Source organism: Phalacrocorax aristotelis, chromosome 6 (assembly GCF_949628215.1).
Source record: "Phalacrocorax aristotelis chromosome 6, bGulAri2.1, whole genome shotgun sequence".
Classification (NCBI taxonomy): domain Eukaryota; kingdom Metazoa; phylum Chordata; class Aves; order Suliformes; family Phalacrocoracidae; genus Phalacrocorax; species Phalacrocorax aristotelis.
Genome location: NC_134281.1, coordinates 52,468,695 through 52,492,554, shown reverse-complemented (window position 1 = coordinate 52,492,554; position 23,860 = coordinate 52,468,695). Strand labels below are relative to the sequence as shown.

The window sequence follows — 23,860 nt, the reverse complement described above, 5'->3', positions numbered from 1 at the left end:
TATTTTTCTGTTGGATGAGACTACGTCATGGCATTTCTCACACTATGGTTGTTTTCAATGTCATCTTGCAGAACGGCAGACAAATATCTGAGAAGCTTCTACTTTTCCATTTGCTGCCTAGTGCTAGTAGGTTTTTTTTTTCCAACTGTTTCAACCCTTGATTATTTTAGCAGAATAATCTCAATCTTACAGCTGTACGGTGATATTAATTTCTACTTGGATTCTGGCAAAACATGGGCTGCGAATTACAAAATTAAGTGTTTTCAAAGTGTCTGCTTTTGTAATGTGAGTCAGCTCAAAGTATGCGGAAGGTGTACCTCTTTCTTTCAACCACCACTGGTGTTGTAGTACTGACCAGAACTCAAACAGTGACTAGAAGTTATTCAGAACATTCGACAATTATCCATTGTTTTTTATTTACCTTAATATAATGAATGTTTGATTTATGTTTGCCTTTCTTTTAGATTAAAATTTTACCATTGATAAAATTATTAGTAAAACCATTCATGTTATCCAGAGAGAGCGAGTGGCATAGGCTCTGACACTTATGGAACTTGCAAAGCAGGTTTGGTTTGGATTCAGGACAGGCTTTAGGAGAAAACATTCATTTGATTGTACTTTCTGCTTCTAAACAGTTAAGGAACAGCTACACAATTCTGACTAAGAATTAATGCATGTTTATGTTAGTAGTTGAAAATTACCTCAGTATAAGCTTATGGATGCACTGTTAAAAGCAACTTAAAGTGTAAATGGGTATTCTTGTGTACTTCTAAGACTAAAAATACAAGAAATGAGATATAGATGACAAACTCTAAAATTATCTATGGTTCCTACTGGCCAAGATACTCTGAAAAGTTGCAATGTGAATGGGTATATGCAATTTAGTCTTTATTTTTAATATATTCAGTAAATGAAGTGTTAACATGCAGTTTATAGGGGTAGAACAAGTTTACTACCAAGTTTTGTCATGTTTAGTTTCAATTAATTTGATACTAGGCTTAAAGATACCTTTTACCACATTTTTTTCTGTTTAAGATTCTAATTAAACAAAAGACATTCAAGAAAATTAAGATTTCTTTGCCTTTGCACTGAAATTACTTAGCGTGGAAAAAAAGACAGTGTGAATAAATCCCAAATTTTTTTGCTTACAAAATGGATTGGGGAGGATTTTAGGTTCCCACTCTCCTTTCACATGGTTTAAGCTGTAGTCAGGTAGAAAACAACTATTTTAAATATTCCTTTCTCTTTCTATAACTTTTTTGTTTTAATGTTGAATAAGATGACTTGGATAATCTCACAGTAAAAATCTCTTTAAACAAAAATGCCTGAACCTGTTATGTTAACTCAGTTTTCTGGCATTCTTTGGCTACCTGCCCCATTTTGAAGTAATACAATATATGGCACTGCACAGTGCAGATAGTCAAATTCAGTTGGTGGGTCTCACCAAGCATATCCTAATTAATAACATTAATACAATTCTAACTCCTTCCTTTTGCATATCATAAATCTTATTAGATCTTCTAACCCTTATGGAGTATTGTGTCAAAGGTTTTTTTTTCATTTTAAGGGACATGGTCTTCTCCAGTGGGCATGATAAATGTTAAGCAGGGAATATCAATACTCAGACTCACTTTAAAAGTGGACTTGTGATAATTTATAGAACAGAGACAAGATCTGCAGAGTTTTCAAGACAGTTCAGATATGCTAGTTCTTAAAACTAGTTTTCAAAATCGTAAGTTGAAACAATGACTGCAGTAATGACTGTATGGAATGCAAAGGAGGAAAGGAAAATTTCCTTTAGCTTGGACTATAGTGTTCTAGCTCCCAGAAACTTCTGGAAGTCACTGTACAAACTTCCAGAGAACTGTAATCTCTTACTTGATTCTATTTGTTTTGAGCATAGTCTATACTGAAAAGAAGAAAAATCATTTAGAGGCAGATCCTAATTATTTGTAAAGCTTACTCTATTAAAATTATGTGAAGAGAGTTGGGGAACTGACTAAATACAAATACCTCATCAAACAGAAGTTCACGTGGACAAGTCTACCCTGAACAAACTTGATCCTATTTCCACTAAAAGCCCTCCACTGGGTCTTAGGACGCTGCTGACTTCCTCCTTCCTCCAGCGTGGAAAGTGAGAGTCTATAGAGAACCCATTTATATATGCTGGTTCTGCAAGCAGTTGATTTTGCACACCAGCTAATTTTTCACTGACTCCCTGATGTAAACTCAACACTCTCTTACCTCATGTAATGAAGATCCTGGGTACACACCTGTGATTTAATTTCCAAAAGGCTTCCTACATATCCTTCTCTTAGAGCTGTACAACTTTTGTAAATGCATGAATAGTCACTGAGACAGAGACTCTCTACATACTTATGTCCTATCCTTACTCCAGTGAATAAATTATCACAAGCTTCCTTCCCTGCTTAAGACTTTTTTATTTGTCCTTTTTCATCCTCAAGCCAAACTGCACACTCAAGAAAGGTTAGATTTAGGTCTTGTTTCATGCCTCAAATACCAGTAATTTTCTAGGGCACTTTTTTTAAAAAAAATCAGCAAAGTTCACCATGCTAGTGCAAATCATGGGGAAAAAAGGAAATTTGCAATTTTGTTTGAACTTTGCTCAATGTATAAAGAGCACCTGTAACCTTTAACTTAAAGAATAATTAATATTTACAAGGTATATTATCAGAATGGGATTATAACAAATTGTTGTGCAGCCTTAACAAGAAGCTATCAGATAACTTCTATTGGCAGTTCTCTCTAACATAACTGGCTGTTAAGCTGAGTGTTTTAGTATAGACGTCTTTACAAGAAACACTGATATGGTTTCTATTACCATGTTACCTATGAGAGAATATCCAGATATGTTTAACCTACTCTGTGTTACACTCACCCCACTAAATCCAGTGATTTTTCTGAGGAGTCATCTCCTGCCTGCAGTTCAAGGATATAATGAATAGTTCTTAAAACCAAACTCATTTCAGAATTCAGATGGCTCCTGACCCTCTTTCTAAAGTTCAAGAGATATGAGAGAACATAAATTGCATAAATGAAGAAAAGCCTCTGTTCACAGTACTGGAATTGAGCTCATTTGTATCTTGCACCCCATGAACAGGGTCAGAGAGGAAAGCTAAGTACCCACGACACCTTTAATGGCCATTACAGCAGACTGAGGTGACACACACAGCCTGAAGGACAGCGGAGGTAATATTCTTGTAAAAGAAACAGAAATAAGCTGCCTTACATTTATGTGAATCTACATTACCTAAGATCTATATAGTGAAATTCTTGCAATAAGGTGCAGATACAAAGAGGATTGCTGGATTTTTTTCAGTGTATTAAGGACTGATAAATTTAATAAGCAACTTGACTAAAAAATGTATTGCCCACATTCTAGGTCCCATTTTAGTAAGGACTCTGCATTTATACAGAAGTCCGTTCTTTTCCATAGAGCCAACCAAAAAAGCACCAAAGGCAGGACACAGTAGGAAACTAGTGAAAAGTATATTTTTAAATTGCCTAATTGGCATCTTGCAGTGGTAGGAGAGGGAGATGACCTCGGCGTTACAAAAACGATACTATTACCAAAACACACCAAAACAGTGCAAGAAAAGAGGAGACCTGACGTGCTAGACAGAGCAGAGAATTTTGAATTAGTGGTATTGAAAACGTGAATGTCAAGCTTGAATTTGACATTCTGGTTAAAGTCCAGAGGAGAAATCCAGTGGAGGACATAATAAAAAACCATTCAGATTTGCCAAGAAACAATGTAATTTTAGCAATTATATTTCTAACAAAATGGATCAAGGGGTAACATCTGTATGAACAATCCTAGATATATATAAATAACTGATCATAGCAAGTTGCAGTGAAAAGATGTCACATTTTACACATTAAGTCCTCTATTTCCTATACCATGACTGGCATGAATGACCATTTTGTTGGCATAAAAAGAGATTAAGAGAATTGAGAATGGAGAACAGTTCTTCCTTCACAGAAAATTACAATGATAATTGTGATTGCAGTGTTATGTCTTGTGAGGCTTCTTTTCCCATTTTATTATTTAAGTAGACTGCTGAATTGCAGAACATGATACGGTGACAACCAATTGAACAGATAGTTATATTCACTGGCCATTAATGAAACAAAGTCTGTATCAGATGGAAAGGTACAAATGTTAACCCTGGGATTATAATTGTGCAAGGGGATAAAGGAAACATGCTTAGTTATAGTAAAGGCAAACTGCACAGGGTTCACAAGAGAGCCTTTGCAAAGAATTTTAGGTTACGGCTACGTGATGCAAGGCAACGCTGTGCAGAGATATTTATGCTAACACTAAACGACGTTACAAGGAACAAACCAGCCATATTAGTGGCTACCTGATGTGTACGTATCAGTGAAATTAAGAAGCAAGGATATATTACTTCAATGAAGTGCTGAGTTAACACAACAGCTGCGTTTCCTAATTCTGAAGTATTTCATACAGTTCTTCAAAGCACTGTTTGGTAATATTCTTTAGTTGTATTAGGAAAAAAAAATCCTCCAAAGAGCTATCAGAAACATTCAAAACAATATTCTGCAAAGGAGATGATGTACTAGGGGAAGGCTATAGTTCTTACTTTAGTACTGTCTGGTGTGGTGTGTTCCCTGAGTCACACAACGGATGAGTAGCTCTTCAGCTTTCTCAGTTCTCTGCCAACATTGTAGCTGCATCTAACCTGTCTTTTGAGCCTAAATACTTAAATAAGACTCCAGAACGCTAGAGAAAAATGCAAGAACAGGTCCAGAAGATTAACTGCATCCGACTTTCTGCTGACAGTCTGAGCATCTCTTCCCCATTTTGACACTTAAATGGCTTCTGTCACTGCAATACCTGAGCATTCACAAATGTGAATACATTGATCCTTATGATGCATTAAAAAATAAGAAAGTGGAATTTTTTATGTATCCCCTTTCTTTCATGCAGTACATCTAGAGGAAAGGAGGAACAGGAGCAAATGCCCAAATAATTACAGGATGACACTAGATTGCAGGACTAGAGGTCAGTCTACTCAGTCTCATTTCACCCGTTTGAATCAAAGTTGAGTATGGTTGATATCAGAACAAACATTCAGTTGCCATGTGCATAAGGAAATAGAAATATTTAACAATAGCTAATGACACCAACTCAGGATTCAGGAAATAAGGATGTTAAGTAGTGGAATTGTAGGGCATGAGCCACCAGATGTAGTATCATTTTAGTAGGACTGTGAGAGTGCAAGCTGAAAGACAATCCTGATTCTACTGATGTAGCAACTTGCATGAGTTGATATAAAAAATTTTTGCATCAAATGGCAGAAAAATGCCATTTGCCATAAAATCAGGAAGTCAATGACTATAAACTTTTCACTGGGAAGATCTACCAGTGGTAATCAGAGCTGGAAATCCTAGTGGAACTTTTGGTAAGAAAATGGTATTTTAATGTTCATAGCAAAGCATGATTGAAATACAGTTTGGGTTCTTCTGCTGGATGTTCACAAAACCAGGTTTGGTTTAGGACAGGAAAGTTTGCTTACGGATGCCAAGTTCAATACAAAGGGCTTCCCAGAGATGAGGTATTTTTTCCAAGCTGGTTTCTTAATATAAGTTTTCTCTAAATAAAAAAAAATTAATCTTCTTTAAGCTTCACTTTAACTACAAAAAGGAAATTAGAAGCTAATATTCACCCAAAGGACACAGCTTAATTAGCTTAGGATGAACTGTTTAAAATAACTTGAAGAATATGTAGGGCATGTTATTTTAAATATCTCTTACAGTTCATTTCTCTGCACGATAACTTGGCTTAATTACTTATCTCAGCTTTAGCTTCAGATCTTTAAAAAAAACTCTGTTAATTTTAAACATGTGCCAGCTTTCATAATGCCAGAAATAGATAAATCTGGGATAGTATGGCTGTCAGAAACAGCATTCCCTCTCTCTCCGGAGTTCCTAAATCAGCTTGGTCCATGCACTCATCAATGGCTAATTCTGTAGCCAGACTTGTCAAATTTTATTTCTTTTTTCAAAGTCTGCTTCTTCAAGCAAACTATTGGGGGTACAGGGGGTAGGGCAGATTTTAAAAAGCTGGTATTTATTTAAATCATCATGGTTCCAAAGTTAAAAAAGAACAGAGTTGCACCAGTGCTATTCACCTCAGCAAAGAATTTCCACCCTCAAGGTTTCTCAGCATGCTTGCTTGTATACAGAGATGGCAAGTTTCCAAGCTTGGTCATTCTCGGGCAGACATTAGTATTTCTAATATACTTAACTTGCTGACATAAATCATATAACCAGAAGGTGAAAATATTCTGAAGCTTGGAAAGTGTATATAGTGCATATGCTTCCACACATACACAAATTACTCAGCAATCTTGGCCATTTAAAATGTGCACATAGTTACAAACCGTTTGTTTAGACACATTTCTACATAAATTTATTTGTATACCTTCTTTTGTATGTTATTCAAAATACTGCACGAAGCAGTAACACATAAATAGTGTTGAAACACAGTGTAAAACCTCGCAGTGATGAGAGCATGCACAAACTTTCTCTAGTTCAGCAGTTTCACAGGAAACAGTTCCAGATTCTTTCTCATATCCCATTTTTTCTGCAAAAGAGCTACCAAACATAGGAGAGACACAAAGACCCTTAATTTGCAATGACAGCTAGCTGACTTTCTGTGTCTGCAGAGATCTGGTTACTTGTTCTTGTCTTTAACTTACCTTTCATTGCTTTGAATCACAAAAAAATTAAAAAGTGATAGTAATTATTTGCCATCTCACATCTCATTTTCCCTGTATAGAAATTTTTCTCGTGACTGTATAAGGATGCACATTCATGGAGCCAAATAAAGATTTAGGAACCGTGCAGGAAAACACAGAAAGATTCCTGAATCTCGAAAAAAACCTCTGGTCTCAAGGTTCCTACAAATAGCAGCCTACATTCCTTATTTGATTTCAAAAGTTCCTAAAACATTGAAGTTTTGCTCCAGCTGACGTTCAAAGCTATCTGGGCTCCTCTTTGCACCCCTACTTGGTCATGCCCAAGAAACCAGAAGTACGCTGAAGAGCCATTGTAGTAGTCACGTTAAAAGCACATCTAACACGTTCCTACAAGACTGTTCTCATGACTGCTGTATTTTTAAAACAACTGAGAGGCATTTGAAAATATATTGGTGGCACTGGGCCAATCAATGGGAAATCTCAGTTCAGTGCCCTCTACAAAGCAAAACAAGTTCAAACCCACATCTATGACTTGTGGGGAGAAAGGCTGTGCTCAGATACAGACAAGGCTAGGTTTGAGTGAAACCATTCCTGCCAAATCCGTATTGCTTTGCAGCCAAAAACGCAAGATCCAAGGCATCAGATGGTATGTAGATGCGATCCTGAGCCTGCAGCAGGGAAGCAAGAGCAGGCGGGGGAGGTGGTGGCTAACAGTCTCTATTCCTAGTATTACTTCAGGGAAGGGGGTGTGGGATTTTTTTTTATTTTTCTTTTTAAGCGTTGTTTAATGCAAAACTGCATGGATGAGAGCAAGTACAACCACCATAAAAACAAGAGCAGTGCCTAACCAGAGGCATGTTCCTCTGCTGAGGAGAGGATTCTTGGAGCTGGATTCTGGTTTGGGAGAGGTGCCTGGCAGTGGCTGCCATCATCACCTGGGAGCAGATCAGATCATGCCTCTGCATAACAGCTATCGATAATATCTGGAGTGACCTTGAGAGTTGCTGGAAGGACTGCAGGACCCACATTTCTCTGGGGAGGGGCCTGGAATTAAAGGAGGAATGAATAATTGAAAGTCCTTTGGAATCAGCATTCACAGCTAAATAAATAAATAAATAGGTAAAAAGCCTAACCCAAAACCTCAAGGTGGGTAGCTATATGATAGCACAGAAACTTTAGAAATGGCTTACAACCAATATTCTTCTCAGCATATTGGTAAGCCACAGCCTGTAGCGAAGATTCATGTCAGTGTGCAGTGTGCTACAGCAAAATCCTTTTTTTAAGCAAATCAAGAGAAAAATTTATATAACGGAGTTCCGTGGGGAATTTTTCTGTGACAGTTGACAGCTATTAGGCTTGTTCGATGCTAATGAGGGCAGATAGATAGATAAGCTATTTCCCTCACCCACAACCATTTAACTTCTAAATTTGTGCTTAAAATCCACTTCCGGCTTCAGCTGCTTTTCCTGGGTTCTCTTTACTTCTCTGACTAATCTGAGTGTCATTTTTATGTTTTGCATAGGCATGGTAAATTCCCCAGGACAAGTGAGACAACGCAGGTATCAGTGAAATCAGTATTTTATGCCACAGGATGATGTCTTGTCCTGGCTGTTTAAATAAGGTCCAGAGCCTTCTTTTAACATTTAGCATTTTTTGTCTCACTAAAGCCAGTTTTGTTGGTTTTTTTTAAATACACACAGACTTATTAACATAACAGCATTGACACTGAAGCACTATGCTTGCAAAGAATTATTATAAATAAGGCAGACTGGGCCTAATCCTGTCTCCTACAAGAGAAATTTCCACTGCTACGACAACGAGCTCTGTAAATTTTTTTTTCTGTCTAGACCAATGGATTATGTTCTACAAAGAACAGCTAAGCTCTCTGAGAACAGCTTTAATAACTGTGACTGAAAGATTTTTGTAACCCAATGATCTCCCCTCCAATGACTATACCAATATTTATACCAGATTAGAGTCCAGATAAAGCGGACCCTTTTCAGAATAACCAATAGCTGGGTGCTGGGTATCACTGGGGTGCAAATAGCAGATTTAAAATCCATCTGAACAAGGCAGAGTAGAGTCTTGAAGTTTAATTGCCTTTTCTACCCAACTTCTCCTCTATCCTACCATCTTCCCACAGTTAGTTTTGGTTTGATACAAATAACTAGTTTCTGAAATACAGATTATCTGGAGAAATAAATCCTGCATATTATCTTGCCCTCCTCACCTCTGATAATTTTTTCCTCTGATAAAGACATAATAGCAATAACCATAAGCACGGTGAAAATTTTCACTTTTTACTGAATATGGCTGATTTCTACCAATGGCTTCATTTTATAACAATCAGTAGCCACAATTTTTTCTTGAATTTTCCTCAGTGGATTAGCAGTAAAAAAAGTACAACTCTGGTATTTTTCACTGTGTGGGCACCACCTACTATCTTCTGAATTCTCATTCCTTTCTCTCCAGAATATAGCTCATCCCTATGACTGAGAGCAACTTAACCAAGTCAGCTGAGCAGAAAAAAACCCTTTTCTTGTATGCAAAGAGGCTGCTTTCTGTGGGAGATTTTGTTTATGCCTTATAGTTAGAGACATGAAACAAGTGCTACAACGGTTTGTTCGCTACAGTCTACCATGCTGTATTGGTGTGTTCTTTAAACTTTCCTGCAGTAGGATGAATTACATCTGATGGGATGTAAATGAAAAAGTTTCCCAGTTAGAATAATTTTACATTGTAGTAATTTATTCAAAGGTCAGTGAATGTAATTTTCTTGAGCTTTATCCACCAGTTCTTATGGGCTAGGTAGTTCATAACAGCAAACCTAATAATGATGAAACAGCAATATAATGTACAGAAGATAAATGTATTTTTAAATTAATGAAACAATAAAACAGTTTTCAGTTGAATTTTCCAGCTGATTCTTAAGGAACTCTTTTAATAGTAATTTCTAACAGTAAGTTCTCACCAAACAACAAAGATATGCCGGACTAGAACTTCAGCTAACACAAACCAGTTTTCTCCAGTTTATCTATGCTGGGGTGCCAGGGGTGGGGGTAGAGAGAAGGATTAACTCTTTATTATTTGTAACTCACAGCACATTTTTTCAGAGAAATCTAGCTGTCTCTCTCAGGACAGCAACCACATTAAAAGCATTAAGGAACATTAGCTACATAGGGATTAGGGTCTTCTCTTTCTTTGTCTTACTTTTTCATTATTATCTACTTAAAAAAAAGAGGGACACCCTTATAAACGAGTGGTAGAAACTGCAATGATACCATACCGTATCTCTAGTACTGTAGCCAAAATAACAACGTAGTTAAGGGTGATTCTCACAGGTGAGCGATATGAACCACCTCAGTATTTTGAACTGAACAGCAAGCATTGTCTAGAAGTTTGCATGCACAGACCATTTTATTTTGAAGTTCTCTACTCATGACAACACATCAATAGTAGCCTTGGCTTATGGGCATGACTGTGTACACGTACCAATTATCATGTCAGCACCTGAGACCAAATGTAATAATATCCTAATATTAGCTAGATGGTAGGAAGGATACGGGAACGGATTAAACCATGTTCAGAACTGAAGACGTCCGCTAAACATTAGAGTACTTGCGGATCATCTAGGCATTTACATTTTCTCCCTTTTATAATTTAATCTAACATCTTCCCGCTCCCATCCCCAGTAATTTGTGGCCAATGCCACAATTTTGCCAGTATATGCATCCGTTTCTATACCCCATGTCCAATACTGTGGTATCTATTGCTATTGTCTTGACACTTTCTGAAATCAGATTTGACTTAAGTCAGGTTCTGGTTTGTTAGACCTACTGACAGATTGCTAAAAGAATTTTAAACACAGACTGTGTGTTCATAAAAATATGAGATTTACTTCTCTTTCATAATTATAATGAAGTTTACAGATCTGTTCAATTTGAACAACAATCCAAAATTTTGGTTATTCCAAAGAAGGAGTTTATCAGAAAGGACAGAGTTAAATCTTCCCGTTTCTTAGAAGTACTGTAGATGGGCCTTAACTTCTTTTGTTGAAAACAGAAACCAGGATCAGACTCTGAGAGCAAGGATACCATGCACAGTCTGAAAACAGAAGGCATACAGAGCAGCAAACACGTGTAAGCTATGTACTGTATAAAATTATCAAAGATCAAGGGAAAAAAAAGATGAAGGGAAAGAATTACACCAAAGGAACCTAACCAATAAGACCTGAAATGAAGAATGTGGTTTTTAATTCTATTAATGGAAATATGTTAAAACTAGTATGGAATAACTGTCGGAGCAGGAAAATTAATATTCTTTGGGCTTTAGATTTTTATTTTCTTGTTCACACAGTGTCTAACAGTAGACTAGAATTATATCAAATGTCTTCTCATTAATCATAGTTAGTTAGACTTCAGTGAATTTTCTTTTCTCTTTTGGTCTGTTTATTGATGAAGAACAATGTATTTAAGTAGATAGTTAAAATTTGGTTTGTGGTTCTAAAATTATAACTCTCCATATGACAAATGGTTCTGTTTCTTTTCCCTGAGCAGAATCGTGATGCTGGGTAAAATAAATGTCTGAGATTTAGAGCTCTGAATAGCAGTAACAAGGGGAAGGTAGGGATTTAAGAAAAATGTAAAACTTTTTTTTCCTCCTGGTCAACACTGACCTTGCCTGACCTTGCCTCAGGGATTCACTTCTCTAGGAATTAGGCTACTGTGATTCTATTTCATGCTGTTCTAGTTCTTACACTGGTCTCATCTGCATAATGTTTCAGTGCCTTCCAGGTTCAATGTTACAGTCAGGAGGACAAATGCCATTTTCATTTCTTCCTTCCTCCTTCTGTAGGGAAATGGCATGCACAAGTGCATCAAATGTACGTAGAAGCGTTACTATTACATGTGTATTATACCGATACATACTAGTAAAGGCAAGTTGAATATACAAGGCTTCCACCAGCAGAAGGTGGTGATAAGGACTGCAGTGGTTCTTGGATACTATGGCTTTCTAAGAAAACTCTGTCTTTTCCACTGATAAAAGGCTATGAAAAATTATATGATTTGGGTTTTTTTTTTCCAAAATCAAATGACAGCTCAAGTTCACCAGTAAAGACAATGGGATCAAAGTCATTTGGAGTAAGAAAACATCTGTCACCTCCACTGACGTTTGCTTAAAGGAATAGGGCAGGAAGTTGCAGAAACATACTTAGATTTCCCATTGTACAAATGAATTTCCAACAAAATGAACATAGGAAAAGAAATTACGCTGTCAGAAGAAGGTCAAAATTCTATAGATAATGCTGATCTAGAAATTGAGCACTAAGAAAAGGAACAAATTGTGACAAAATAACCATTTTTTAGAAACACTATTTTAAAACGTACAACTTGCTCGAGTCATATGTAGTTTTTTATGTGGAGTTAGCACATGTTTCCTCTTTTTCACGGTCATGTGGTTTTAAAAAATGCCCTTCTGTAGAAATTTTCAGTTGCTTGCTTGCTCTGGAGTATGCATGCTTAATCACTTTTTATTACACCTTTCCCTGATATTCCGTCTTCTCATTTATCCCCCAATAATTTAGTTGCCTTAGGCAACTACAAAATGTGTCTTCCTTATGTAATGAAATTCTATGGAAATTAGGTCTGCCATATATATTCTTTACCATTACAGAAAGGGAACCTTTTATCCACTAGCAATGAAATCACTCACGCATCTAACTTTCAGGGCCTGGCTTTACTAATGCATCCTGGTTTTGCAACAAGGAAAATGCAACTGCACTGTAGCAGCTCTAATAACAGGTGAACAACAGTCTCCCTTCCAAAGTGTAATTCTCTTCCCTTCCATGCCAATGTAAATCTAGAGTAATTTCTAGATCTCCATAAAATTATATTAACACACGTTGAGTAGATACCATACAGTTAAGGAGTAAATTCAACTCTTACAGATCTTTTTCATATTAAAGACTTTTTTGACACGTTGCCAAATCAGTATTTTCTCCATATGCTGTTTCCTTGTCCTGTAGTGGGTAGTGATATCATGTTCACATGCCATGCTACCATTTCTATACCCATCACAAACATCTGCTTTCTTCAAAAAGAAAAGAGGTATTTAAGGTGTACATTGCAATTTAAATTATCTTTAGAACTCTCAGGAAACACCAAAAAAGTAGAAGACAAAACCTCAATAGGAAAAACATCCTCTGTTTTACAGGTCTCATCACAGAAAAAGAACTCTATCCAGATGCCCCACATGCTTTATCTACAAAGGCACATTCTCCCTGAAGAGCTAAGGCTTTCTATAGAGGGAGCACTTGTAAAGGCTATAGAAATGTCGCAAAATACACATTTCCTCATCTTTCCAATCAGAGTTTATCAAAATCCTCAAACAGAAAAGATACACTCTGGAGAAAGCAATGTAATGATTTCCTGGGATTGTCATTTTGAAATTCAGGAAGATGTTGAAATGCATTATTAAGTCTACCAACATCATCAGATGACTTTGCAATTAAGGATGCTTTGGCCCTTCATGAATCTGACTGGCACATAGAACTAGTCATATTTGCTGTGAGGAGAACACACCAACGTGAACTACCTAGGCTATTTCGGCTATCAAAAGAAACAAAATAGGCCACCTGTGCTCTTATGGTACCATATGTGATACCAAGATCTGTGCACAATTACAACCAGACAGCCCATAATTTCGAACATGTCAATAATTCAACTGTTGTCAACTGCTCATTGAACTTGTCATCGTTATGCACTTTAAGAACTTCAGCAGTACTTGCTAGCCCTACTTCCGTAAATGCTTCCTACTTCTGGCTTTATTTATGAATGCAGCTTTTGGTATGTTCTGTGTTTAGAGATATTTTCTCTCGCCCCAAATATTGCAGAAATCAATATTCTTACTGATATCCAAGCGGTCGAGTTACATTGCAATTTTCTTGTCATCAAAATTTCTATCTGAAATATTAAAGCTTGTAGGAGACCATGTAACAAGGCATATTTCACCCAAAATAAGATAATCTAAGGACATTTTATTTACTGGAGTCAGACAACTACCAGGTATATTTATTCCTTGAAGAACCTGATTTGATTTAATCCAACTCAAGTATGTGTTCTGTTAGAATGTAATTTTTTTCTGCTTTCCTCTCCTCTCAAGACAACCATCCAAAAAGTACACGACTATTTGCACGGGATGCAACTGCTGGCACTGGAATAGCATCCAGTGTTTCAAAGCAAGCTCTTCTTTCATGCAAATAATTTCTGAGCAAAGGGTTTGCAACTAGATGGCAAAGTAATTTATGCCTGCAGCAAAGAATTGACATGATGCTTACCATGTCATCTATACGCATGTAAGTTTTGCTCTGTGTTACTGCATTTTGCAGAGAATACTCTCAGCAAACTGAAAGTTTGCTTTCAGTAACCATGGTGTACACCTAAAACATAATTTGACTCATCTAGCCTATCTCAAAGCAAAAGGTCTAAAAAGTCAAGTATAACCACAACAACAATTAAGTTTTCAGAGGTGTATAGTAAAGGACTTACTGTGATGATTAGCCCTTTTTCCTGGAAATATTTAACCAACGGGACAGCATTCTGCTTGAAATTCATTAGTCGTCTTTGAGTGGCTTTCAGGTTATCATCAGGTCTCCCTTGCTGTTCAGCACGCTTCAGTAACCTTTCTTTCAGCCTTTGACTGGAACATGCCAGAAACACCACCAAATCTGGGGTACAGATCTGTGGAAAGAGCAATTCAATAAGTCTGTGATTAAGTTGACTATCCAGCACTACAGGACTCAGCAATTCCATTATTATGTGAGGCTCAGATATGCCACATTTGCATAAGTTGGAACTTCATGAAGTCATTAATTTTCTGTTGGGTTTTTTTTAAAAGAGAAATTCATAGGCGTAAGGAGGGGCTTGTTTGTTTTATGTGAAGGTTAGTCAATTTGTTTCACCTGAAACGTTAAGGGAAAAGTATAAGGAAAAATTTTTACTTCACCCCAGAAACCTTCTCTAGACTATGTTCATCATTTGCATTACCAGAAGGTTTCCCTAGCTAAAATTAAAATCTTTAAAAAGAGCAAAATATACGTCTCATATTCTGCAGGAAAATAGTTGCATGGTTTCCATCTAAAAGCCTTTAAGTAAGATGGTATCTAAAATCCAGCAGCCACTATGAAGCTAACAGATGCCTAGGACCAGATGAAAACACACCTGTTCCAAGATCCACAGTTTCTAATAACACTTTCTCTATTTCTCTGTAAAAACAAACCCTATTGCACTGTGCACATTTTTATCCAGTTACAGATTAGAGTTTATATGTTCTCACATACAAGCACTAAGTTATTTCTGCTGTCTTCACTTACCTGAAGAAAAAAGTTCACACTTTAATTTTAACTAATATTAGTAAATAAATTAGCTTACTATTCTAGAAATGACATCATCTAGTTATATTACAAATGATGGTGGATGCTCAAGGATGCTAAATAGACATTTTTCTCATGATGTTTCCTACCTACAGAATAAGTTTTCTCTTTGTTCAGATTGATCCTATGTAAATTTGATAGTCAAATTTGAACTATACAAAAGTATCACCAAAACATCTATATGTAGTCTACCTACTACTGTGTCAAGGAACTGACTTATACTTTATGTTCATTACACAGTTGTTATTAATACACTGCTAATGAGGGCCAGAACAAACCATTTGTGCTTCTGAATACTCTCTGTATCTAGGTCCCTCTACCCAAGCATGTTAAATTGCCTGAAGACAACCATATGGTAGATTGAATAGTCAAGGCTTCACAGGTGGACAATCTGGAGGATTAATAACCAAGTTTAAAAAAACAAAAACAACAACAACAAAATCTACCTGGGTTTCTGTCATTTGAGAAAATACAACCTGAAGTACAGTCTGGCCTTTGCTTCTGGCAGTCTGAGCACAAAAAGGTTCTTCTGCAGTCAGAAGAAACAAACACAGCTTTTCAAAACCAGAGTGATGGTCATGAGCCTTTACAAAGGTGGTCACTGACAGAGTAGGATATGGAGATGAGGAAGCAGAAAGTGGCTAAAAAGCAGAGCCATTTTCAAACAATAAAGGACGGCCTGATACACAGCACTAGCAAGCAGGATAGTGGCCTCTTTATCATTACAGAAAATTAAATAGGGTTTCAAAGAAAATAGAATTATTTTTATGCACATTGTAGATGACTGGAGACATGAGGACACAAACTACAAACCAAACCCCAGATATACGAATTCTGGTAATTTTTAATGAGTATCTATTAGATTTTGAAACAATTAACCTTGTAATCTTTTTTTAAAAAAAAAAAACTGCCAGTGGGAGAGAAGCTCTCTCCTACCTCTAACATACGTACCTCAACATCAACAGAAACTGAGTCACTTTCCTCCTCTTTTCAGACTGTTTTAAATACATAATGGACAGAGTTATTCTGTCCTTTCATGGGATGAATTAATTATGACAGCTAATTTTACTACCACATAATAGCTTTAAGGCACATAATTATTCATATGAAAGACTATGAAAATAAGTTTCTGTGTTAGACTTCCATACAATATGGACATCATCAAAAGTAGCTCTGTTAAATGAAGGTTGCTTCATTAGTAGAAGCATTATGAGGAATCAGAAGCTGGGAATTTAAAGAGCATATAGTAGTAAAGAAATCCAAATAATGACACAGATAAAAAAAAATGCTACAGATTTCAAAGCCTTTTAGGTCACGGAGCACAGAGACATCTCAAGTCCCAGTGTGGACATCGGCTGATTGGCATTTCCTAGCATACATTATACAGGCCTCAGAAATTATAACTGTGAATCAGGGATCTAGTAAAGTGAAGGACAAAAGGAGTTTATACAAGTGAGTAGCTTTATTTAGTATTTCCGTTTCTGTGGATCCTAATAATAGTGAAGAAAGCTGGTAAGAAGCTGCAGCTGGCCTTCTCCTCACTTTCAGCACTCGCTCCCAAATATCTTCAGGACTAGCATCTACCCCGTGCTCAGATCATGAAGTCATACCAGACCTCCTCAAGTGTAGGACCTACGCTTTTGCATACCATTTAACTTTGCATACAGCATCAAACCTTACAGAGAGTACTTAAAATAAATAGATCTCTTGGGAAATTATTAGCCCTAAAGGAAAAAGGGGAATGAGACAAAGGGAAGGTGTTCCTCTGTTTCACACAAACATGAGAGTGCAGCTTTCCATGGTCAATCTCAGGTCTTTAAAGAAACTGTGCCTGAGTAAATGCAGCGCCACAGCAAGGGGAGGATCTGAAAAGCCACCACGATGCCATCAGATGTGCAGGTTCTCATCTGCTTAGTTCCCACAAACTGCACTGGCTTCGGAGGTCACTTCCTTTTTAAGAAAATGGGAAAGCATGCCCTGGGCCTAATTTCTTTTTTCTAGTTGTAAAATGAGGATAATAATGAGGTGCTACACAGTAATTACTGTGGAAAATTAATTAATTGGGTTTTAATTATTTCCTATTGCTTTTTAAAATAGGAAGTTCTCTACAGGAGCTGACTAGTGTTATTTTTCTTAATTTTTTGACTAGTTACAGCAACAATACAAAAGACAGTATGAGAATCCCAGGAACTAAAACTACTTTTTCTGACACCCTGGTGTTTGTAATTTGAAATACATTTCACTCACAGAAAAAATATGTCAGTGAAAACAATGGTTTAAATTCTCAGTTCATGAAACCTAGTTTCAAATGAATTATTGTCTAAAAGGTTTTTTTGAAGTGGAAAAAAAAAGCAATTCAAGCATGTTTGAGGTAGGAATACAAGTGAGATTCTGATTATGTGAAGCCTCCATGAAGTCATCTTTTACCTGCAGAATATGCATCTTCATCGTCAGAAAGTAGCTGAAAACCATTTAATAAACAAGCCTCTGCTTGGTTTTAGATGCATAAAAGGGTAACATCTCTTCTATATCCGTAGGTATACAGACCTAATACCGCTTAATGTATTTCTCCTACATGCATTTACAACCTTCAGGGTAAACCTTTAAAATGCTATTGATATTTCACTCCTGTGTTTATGAACCACTCTAATTCCACCTACCTCAACTGCACCTGCCTGCAAGATGTGCTTATAAATGCTTTAAGTGAGAATGTAACAGGCTAGTGTGAACATATGGACATCTGGGATTACTTCTCTGGAAACTTACCTAGTTCTCCTACATAAAAAAGAGTACAAATTGCTTTTTTCTAATAAAGGAAGAGGCTTTTTTACGACTCATTTGAAAACAAACCTGTTTTTTTAACTCAGGACTAACTGTTGCTGAACTTTATGACTAGGAAATAAGTTTTCTTCTGAGATTCAGCTTCTAGGAAAGGTGTACAGAACCACCACAGACAGAGGAACTGGATTCCTTCATGCTGATTTCCCATAACACACTCATCTTGTGCTGAAGGCAGAGGGTCTTATTCATGCCCAGAAATGCTTGTGAGGAAGGACTGTGGGGCTCAGAAAAGTGAATTTGACTACTTACTAGCTGGAACTCAGCAGAAGGGAGAATCTGTGCCTACGGGAACCGACCGGTTTCTGGTTATTCACAACCTTCTGAATTTTACATGAGACAAAGAGTGTATGGCATCAACTCAGAATAAAACTGGTGGGCACATCCTCCCATTTTTTAGAACAGTATTTATTAGTAAGTAAATCCTACTCTCTTTGGGTCTGAATCTCCTTCCTAAACTGGAACAAGGAATAAATTGAGAGTAATTCCATGTAAGTCAGCGGTGTTATTGACGTAAAGCAGTATGAGTGGAAAGATGCTCGCTTCTCTCTGGGGATATTTTCTACATCTCCTCTTGTTAGTGAGAGTAGTGTGGTTGTTTGCTAGAAATTAGATGATTACATACTCTCTCATTATTCCTCATTAGGCAAAAGACGAAAAAACTGTTTCTTAATTCCTGGTATGTTCTAATAGATACTCCTGAGAAAACTAAACTTACAGCTCATGAACAATTGACATTAATTTAACAGTGCATTTCATTCTAATTAGTAAAGGTTACTAGCAAGCTAGTTTATGTCCATTGTATGGGTGCTCTCCCTTGTAATTACTCATTTGCTTTTTATAGTTCCAGCTCTGCTGGGTTACTAGACTGTTCGCATAGTTTTTTTCTTGTTTTAGAAAAGCAAAATCATGAATCATGTTGTCAAAGAATGAATCCTGCTGACAGAATTTCTTCTGGTAACTGCTTTTGAACTATATTCACGCTGCCCAAGAAATAAGCTTCCAGCAAATTGCCCAGACTACACAATCAGGCCCCCTAATAATTGACTGAGAGAGGCAGGTGTCTTTAGGGAGAACTGGTTCAGATTTCCACCTGTGTAGGGCAGCTAGTTGATAGGAATCCCTAGCTGTAAGCACTATGGCTAATGCTACAAAGAAAGGTCTAAGCAGACCTCTGGTTCAGAACTGCTCAGCAGGCACCTCTATCCACTCTGTATTCAGAACATCAGGTCCTCTCCCGAAGGTTAAGGACCAGCAATGGATGAGCTCTCCTTTGGCTAGTTTGGCTAGCAGAGAAGAGCCCTTGTCCATAAAAATAGAAAACCTGAGGTCTAGGGTCTCTTACCCAGCAGGAAAATTGAACCACTGCTTGCCTTCCCCGGGAGAGTGCTCTGGCTTCCAGGGAAGAAGACAGACAATGTAAGACCATTCCACACATTTCCTGCTCAGGCTTGGCTTTAAGAAAGCAACATAGAACTTAGAGGGCCAAAGAGAATGGGTGAGAGGAACCACAGCAATGTAGACTGCTGATGTGCTAGCCCTCCCATGCCTCATGCATATGACTGGGTACATATATGCAGTAGGGGACTGTACCCAAGGCTTATCAGCCTGGAACAATGAAGTGGAAATGTGGGAGCAGGGAGAGGGAAGTTGAGGAGACAATGAAATGAAGATGCATAGATCACGATAAAACACCTTTACCAGAACAAAAACCTGTTGCAAAGAACAGATCCTTTCCCCTTAAGAAGATTCATAGAAAGGTTGCATTTATTTTACTCCTTGTTCTGGAGCCCACACTCTTAAGACAGTGACAGAGCAGGTTTTCTATGAGAAGCTGTTTGCAGGGCACGAGCTTGGCAGGCAGACTGCCATAGGTCAGTTGGCCACAAATACCAATGGCAAACTCTGAGGGGACTGCAGGCATCATTTCTGCTTGGAGGTTTAAGTATCAGCCTTGGAGGAACAGGACTGCTGTCCTTAGCCTGGGATGCTGTGAGAGGACAAGCCAGTTTTTCCCAGCATCCTGTATTGTGCCATCTACATATTCTGTTTTACTTTGGCACAGTTATTTCTCATAATAATTTTCATAAGGGATATATATGGGAGTTAAAAGATTAACTTGAATCACAGCCAAGATGAACTAGTTATTCTTTATAAGTGTAGTGCATTTATGAATATTCTTAAGGCCATTTTAAACAAAGAATCAGATAAAATTTACTGCCTTTGTTTATTATTTAAATTAAGATTTTATTTCTTCAGTTACAGTCTTGTCACCTAGGCCATATAACACAAAAATATTTTAAAGATAATTTCTACAAAAGTAGTCCTTCTCTTTTGTCAAGGAATTAAATTATATTCATTATAGAATATTAATTAATTCTAATACCTGTTCCACATTTCATTTCACTATTAACAAAACTTAAATATATTTTAAGCAAACTTTATCTGTACTCATTCTGTTGAAACTAACAGGGTTAATGTTGGTGAAGGAATTACTGAAATCAGAAGGAAAGTTATGCATGAATGACTGAAAGTGGGGAAAAAACAACCCGAAACCAAAGCAGTAATTGAAATTAACTGGAAAATACTGAAGTGAGAAATTGTTTCTCCTGGGAAGGGTAAAAACTTACTGCCATGTGAGAGAGTACACAGAAAGTCAAACTGCAGTTTCTTCTTCACAAGTCATTTGAGTTCAATACACCAGTCAGAGGCATTTCATTACGGTGTTACTGGAGAGGAAGATATTTAGCATGCTTGAGCATGCTGGTACTGTAGGTGACTTGCTAAATTTCAAGCTGACAGGTTGATGGTAAATAAACCATTTTCTCCTTGGCATTTACAAACATGTGCTTGGAATCTAAACGCCCTTCTACTATTTGCACTTAGCAGAGATCATGGATACCTTAGAAATTTGTGGTTTAGGATAGCTTTATGCCTAGGTTCAAACTGAAAGGCTAAATAAATCAGAATTAAATCTGCACTACTACACAGAACGATTTCAAAATTATCAAAATCCAGAAAATACCATGTATTTTAAAAAAATACATAAACTGGAAGTTCTATTTTCTTTTAAGACAATTAAATTAATGTTTTCCTTTTTTCTCCACAACCGTGACTGCTTGAAACTTTGTTTTAAAGTAAGACCCGAGACTCTTACAGTCACATGAACTCAGGGCTTTATTAGAAGAACCCCTATCAAAACCGTTGGCAGAATTGACTCTGCTTTCTGGAATTAAGAAATGGCAGTCAGGATTTGGCAACAATCCAAGACTTCTAATAAGAGATGTTATATGTCATGTATTAAGTCTTCAAAGAGAAAAATACAGGCTTTATTTCAACTCAGATAAGAAGTTCAGAGAAAACTGCAGTGCTCATGGCTATGAGTTCTCACAGGCTGCAATGAGTCTGCAAGGAGTAGCTGACAGTTAAGAAATAAAGCTGGTCTAAATAAGTGACCAGAATGGCCGAGTTGCTGCTGGTGGGCAAGCACTGCTGAAAATCTGAAAACGTCACTGATGCCATCTTAAAGACTTCTTCACTGCTCGCTGGCTGACAGGATCAGTGACATTAACAAAACTCAATAAACGAGAGGGGAAAAAAGCTTTAATGCAAATGTAAAGTTCTTCAGATATGTAAAGTGCTTTTCAATCCACATATTCCAGATTGACGTTGTTGCTTGGGAGCAGTGTTTGTTTCTTCTGGTTTCTAGAACTGGGCAGAAAGAGCAATACTGTGAGTGTTGCAAATGATATATTGCTTTATCTCAGGTAGTTTAGTCACTGAGATGCAATGTGTTTTAATACAATTCTGCCTAGCAACACATTGAGAACTTACTGTCCACATGAGAGTCTGGCAACATAATAAGGAAGAAATCGTCATCTTTTAAGTATACCTATGTCTGGGAATGTTAGCGTAAGCTGGTTTGCTTTGACTCGTTTACTAAAAATAACATTTTTTCCCAGAGAAAAGCTCAGCTTCTGGATTAGTCAAAGGGATAAAAATGTGCTGGTAGTACAAAAAAAAATTACAAGGGAAGTTCAACAAGAATTCATTATCATTGTGTATTTCTATACTAGGACATTATGCAGGACAGGTATTGTAACTAGAGTTCCAACACATAAGTAACCATTTGATTTTTTTCACAAAATGAAGAGATTATGGAACCTCAAATAGTGTCAAGTCTCAGTAACAGCTATGTGAGCCATAAAACTGCAGAGATCATTTTAGCATAAATAATATGTTGCATTAAAGATGTCTGCAATCACAGCACAGTTAGATTTTACAGGTGGAAGAGAAATGAGGTACCTTAGCTGACCTTTTCCTTTTCCTCTACTAATATGGTGAACCATTTCCAATATAAATCAATTTATCTTTACAATAACTCAGCGCAGTTGTTACTAGTGAAAGCCATGTAATAATATACACACAAATGTTCAGTAAAGAGCATTCAGGGAACTATAGTGTCAGCGTTTGGGAGCAAGACGGATTTTATGCCCTTCGTGCCTTGCCTTTCAGTTGTTCGTCACCTGCTGTCCACAACGCGCACTAGTGGAGAAAGGGGAGATGACATGTCAGACCACAAACTGTACAGGCTCTCTCCTGGTCCACCTTTCACTGACCACTGTGGCCAGCTCACATCTAGTCCAAGCTGTGACTGCCTGGCCTTTATGTGACACCGGCTCCAGACACTTTCTTGACCCCGCTGCATCATGCCTTACAAAGAGGAACAACATATGGGCAACAAAACAATATACACTTCTTTGGACCAGGCATGTTGTCTTGACCCATAATGGTGTTAGGTTTTTGTAGCCTGTTTTGTTTATAGACCTCCTATTTTCCTCACATTTGTTCAGTCTCTGTACCAGCCTTACCTACTCCCTCAATATCCTGTATTACTCATCTCTATTTCCATGCAGTTTAATAACTTGTCCTTCACATTCTCCCCGCACAATTTATTTTTGTTATTATTACATATATTCTTGGAGTTTGTTTCTGTCTGTGTAAACAATGGCAAAGGAGAAAGGCTATACAGTGAAAAATGCTACTTTAAAAATGAATGCTGCTTTGTTTATTTCAAGCTTCCATGGGATTACAGATGAATACCCATCCCAACACACTCAAATGACAAAGTACAAATGAACAGTCACCCTTGTCCCTGCTGCTCATTCCTCCCACTGGCATCTACTCTATATCCTGTATGGCTGAAAGAATGGAGAAAGCCAGCCTACTCTATTTACCCTTATACAAACTTACCATCATTATTTTCATTTACATCATAAAACACTGAAGTGTTCTAGCTGCTTTATGGAACAAATAATAATGTAAAGTCACTGTTTGAAAGCACACAATTGCATTTTAGGACCCTTGTAATCAAAACAATTAACAGCTGTGAAGGGATCATGAATGAGGAAAAACAGTTAAATAAAGAGTAACTTCTACTTCATGCATCTTCTGGCAGTTCCCCTAAATGTAACCTTTAAAATGGCCTGTGTCACACGACCTTTGCTGCTGTTTTCAGGTACATAAGCATGTAATGATCTTCAAGGGACCATCTGACCGTCTGTAAGAATAAGTATTCACCCATGACAAAACTAATGATTACAATAAGAATTAGTTCTTACTCAGAACTTTTTACCAACAGTTCTCAGTGTTCTGCAGGGAATGTCTTTGTAAGAATAAGGCATATGTATTATAGAATAATGTGATTTGGCTATTTCCATTTTGTGGGATTTCACCATTTTCTTCAAAAGGATGTTCCCTTGCTTAACAGATCTAATTATGAAATGTCTTACTATTTTAATCAAAACTTTCTTTGCTGAAATTCCAACTAATTATTTCCTACCTT

The 23,860-nt window shown here is 37.1% G+C and overlaps 1 protein-coding gene across 1 annotated transcript in view; it reads right to left on the bottom strand.

Moving 5' to 3' along the window:
* Positions 1 to 23,860, bottom strand: part of AK5 (adenylate kinase 5) — a 96,858-nt gene that overhangs the window by 60,838 nt on the left and 12,160 nt on the right. Inside the window, exon 6 of the mRNA XM_075097899.1 lies at positions 14,294 to 14,485. Within this exon, the coding sequence (XP_074954000.1) occupies positions 14,294 to 14,485 (192 nt within the window). The remainder of the gene's footprint in view (positions 1 to 14,293; positions 14,486 to 23,860) is intronic.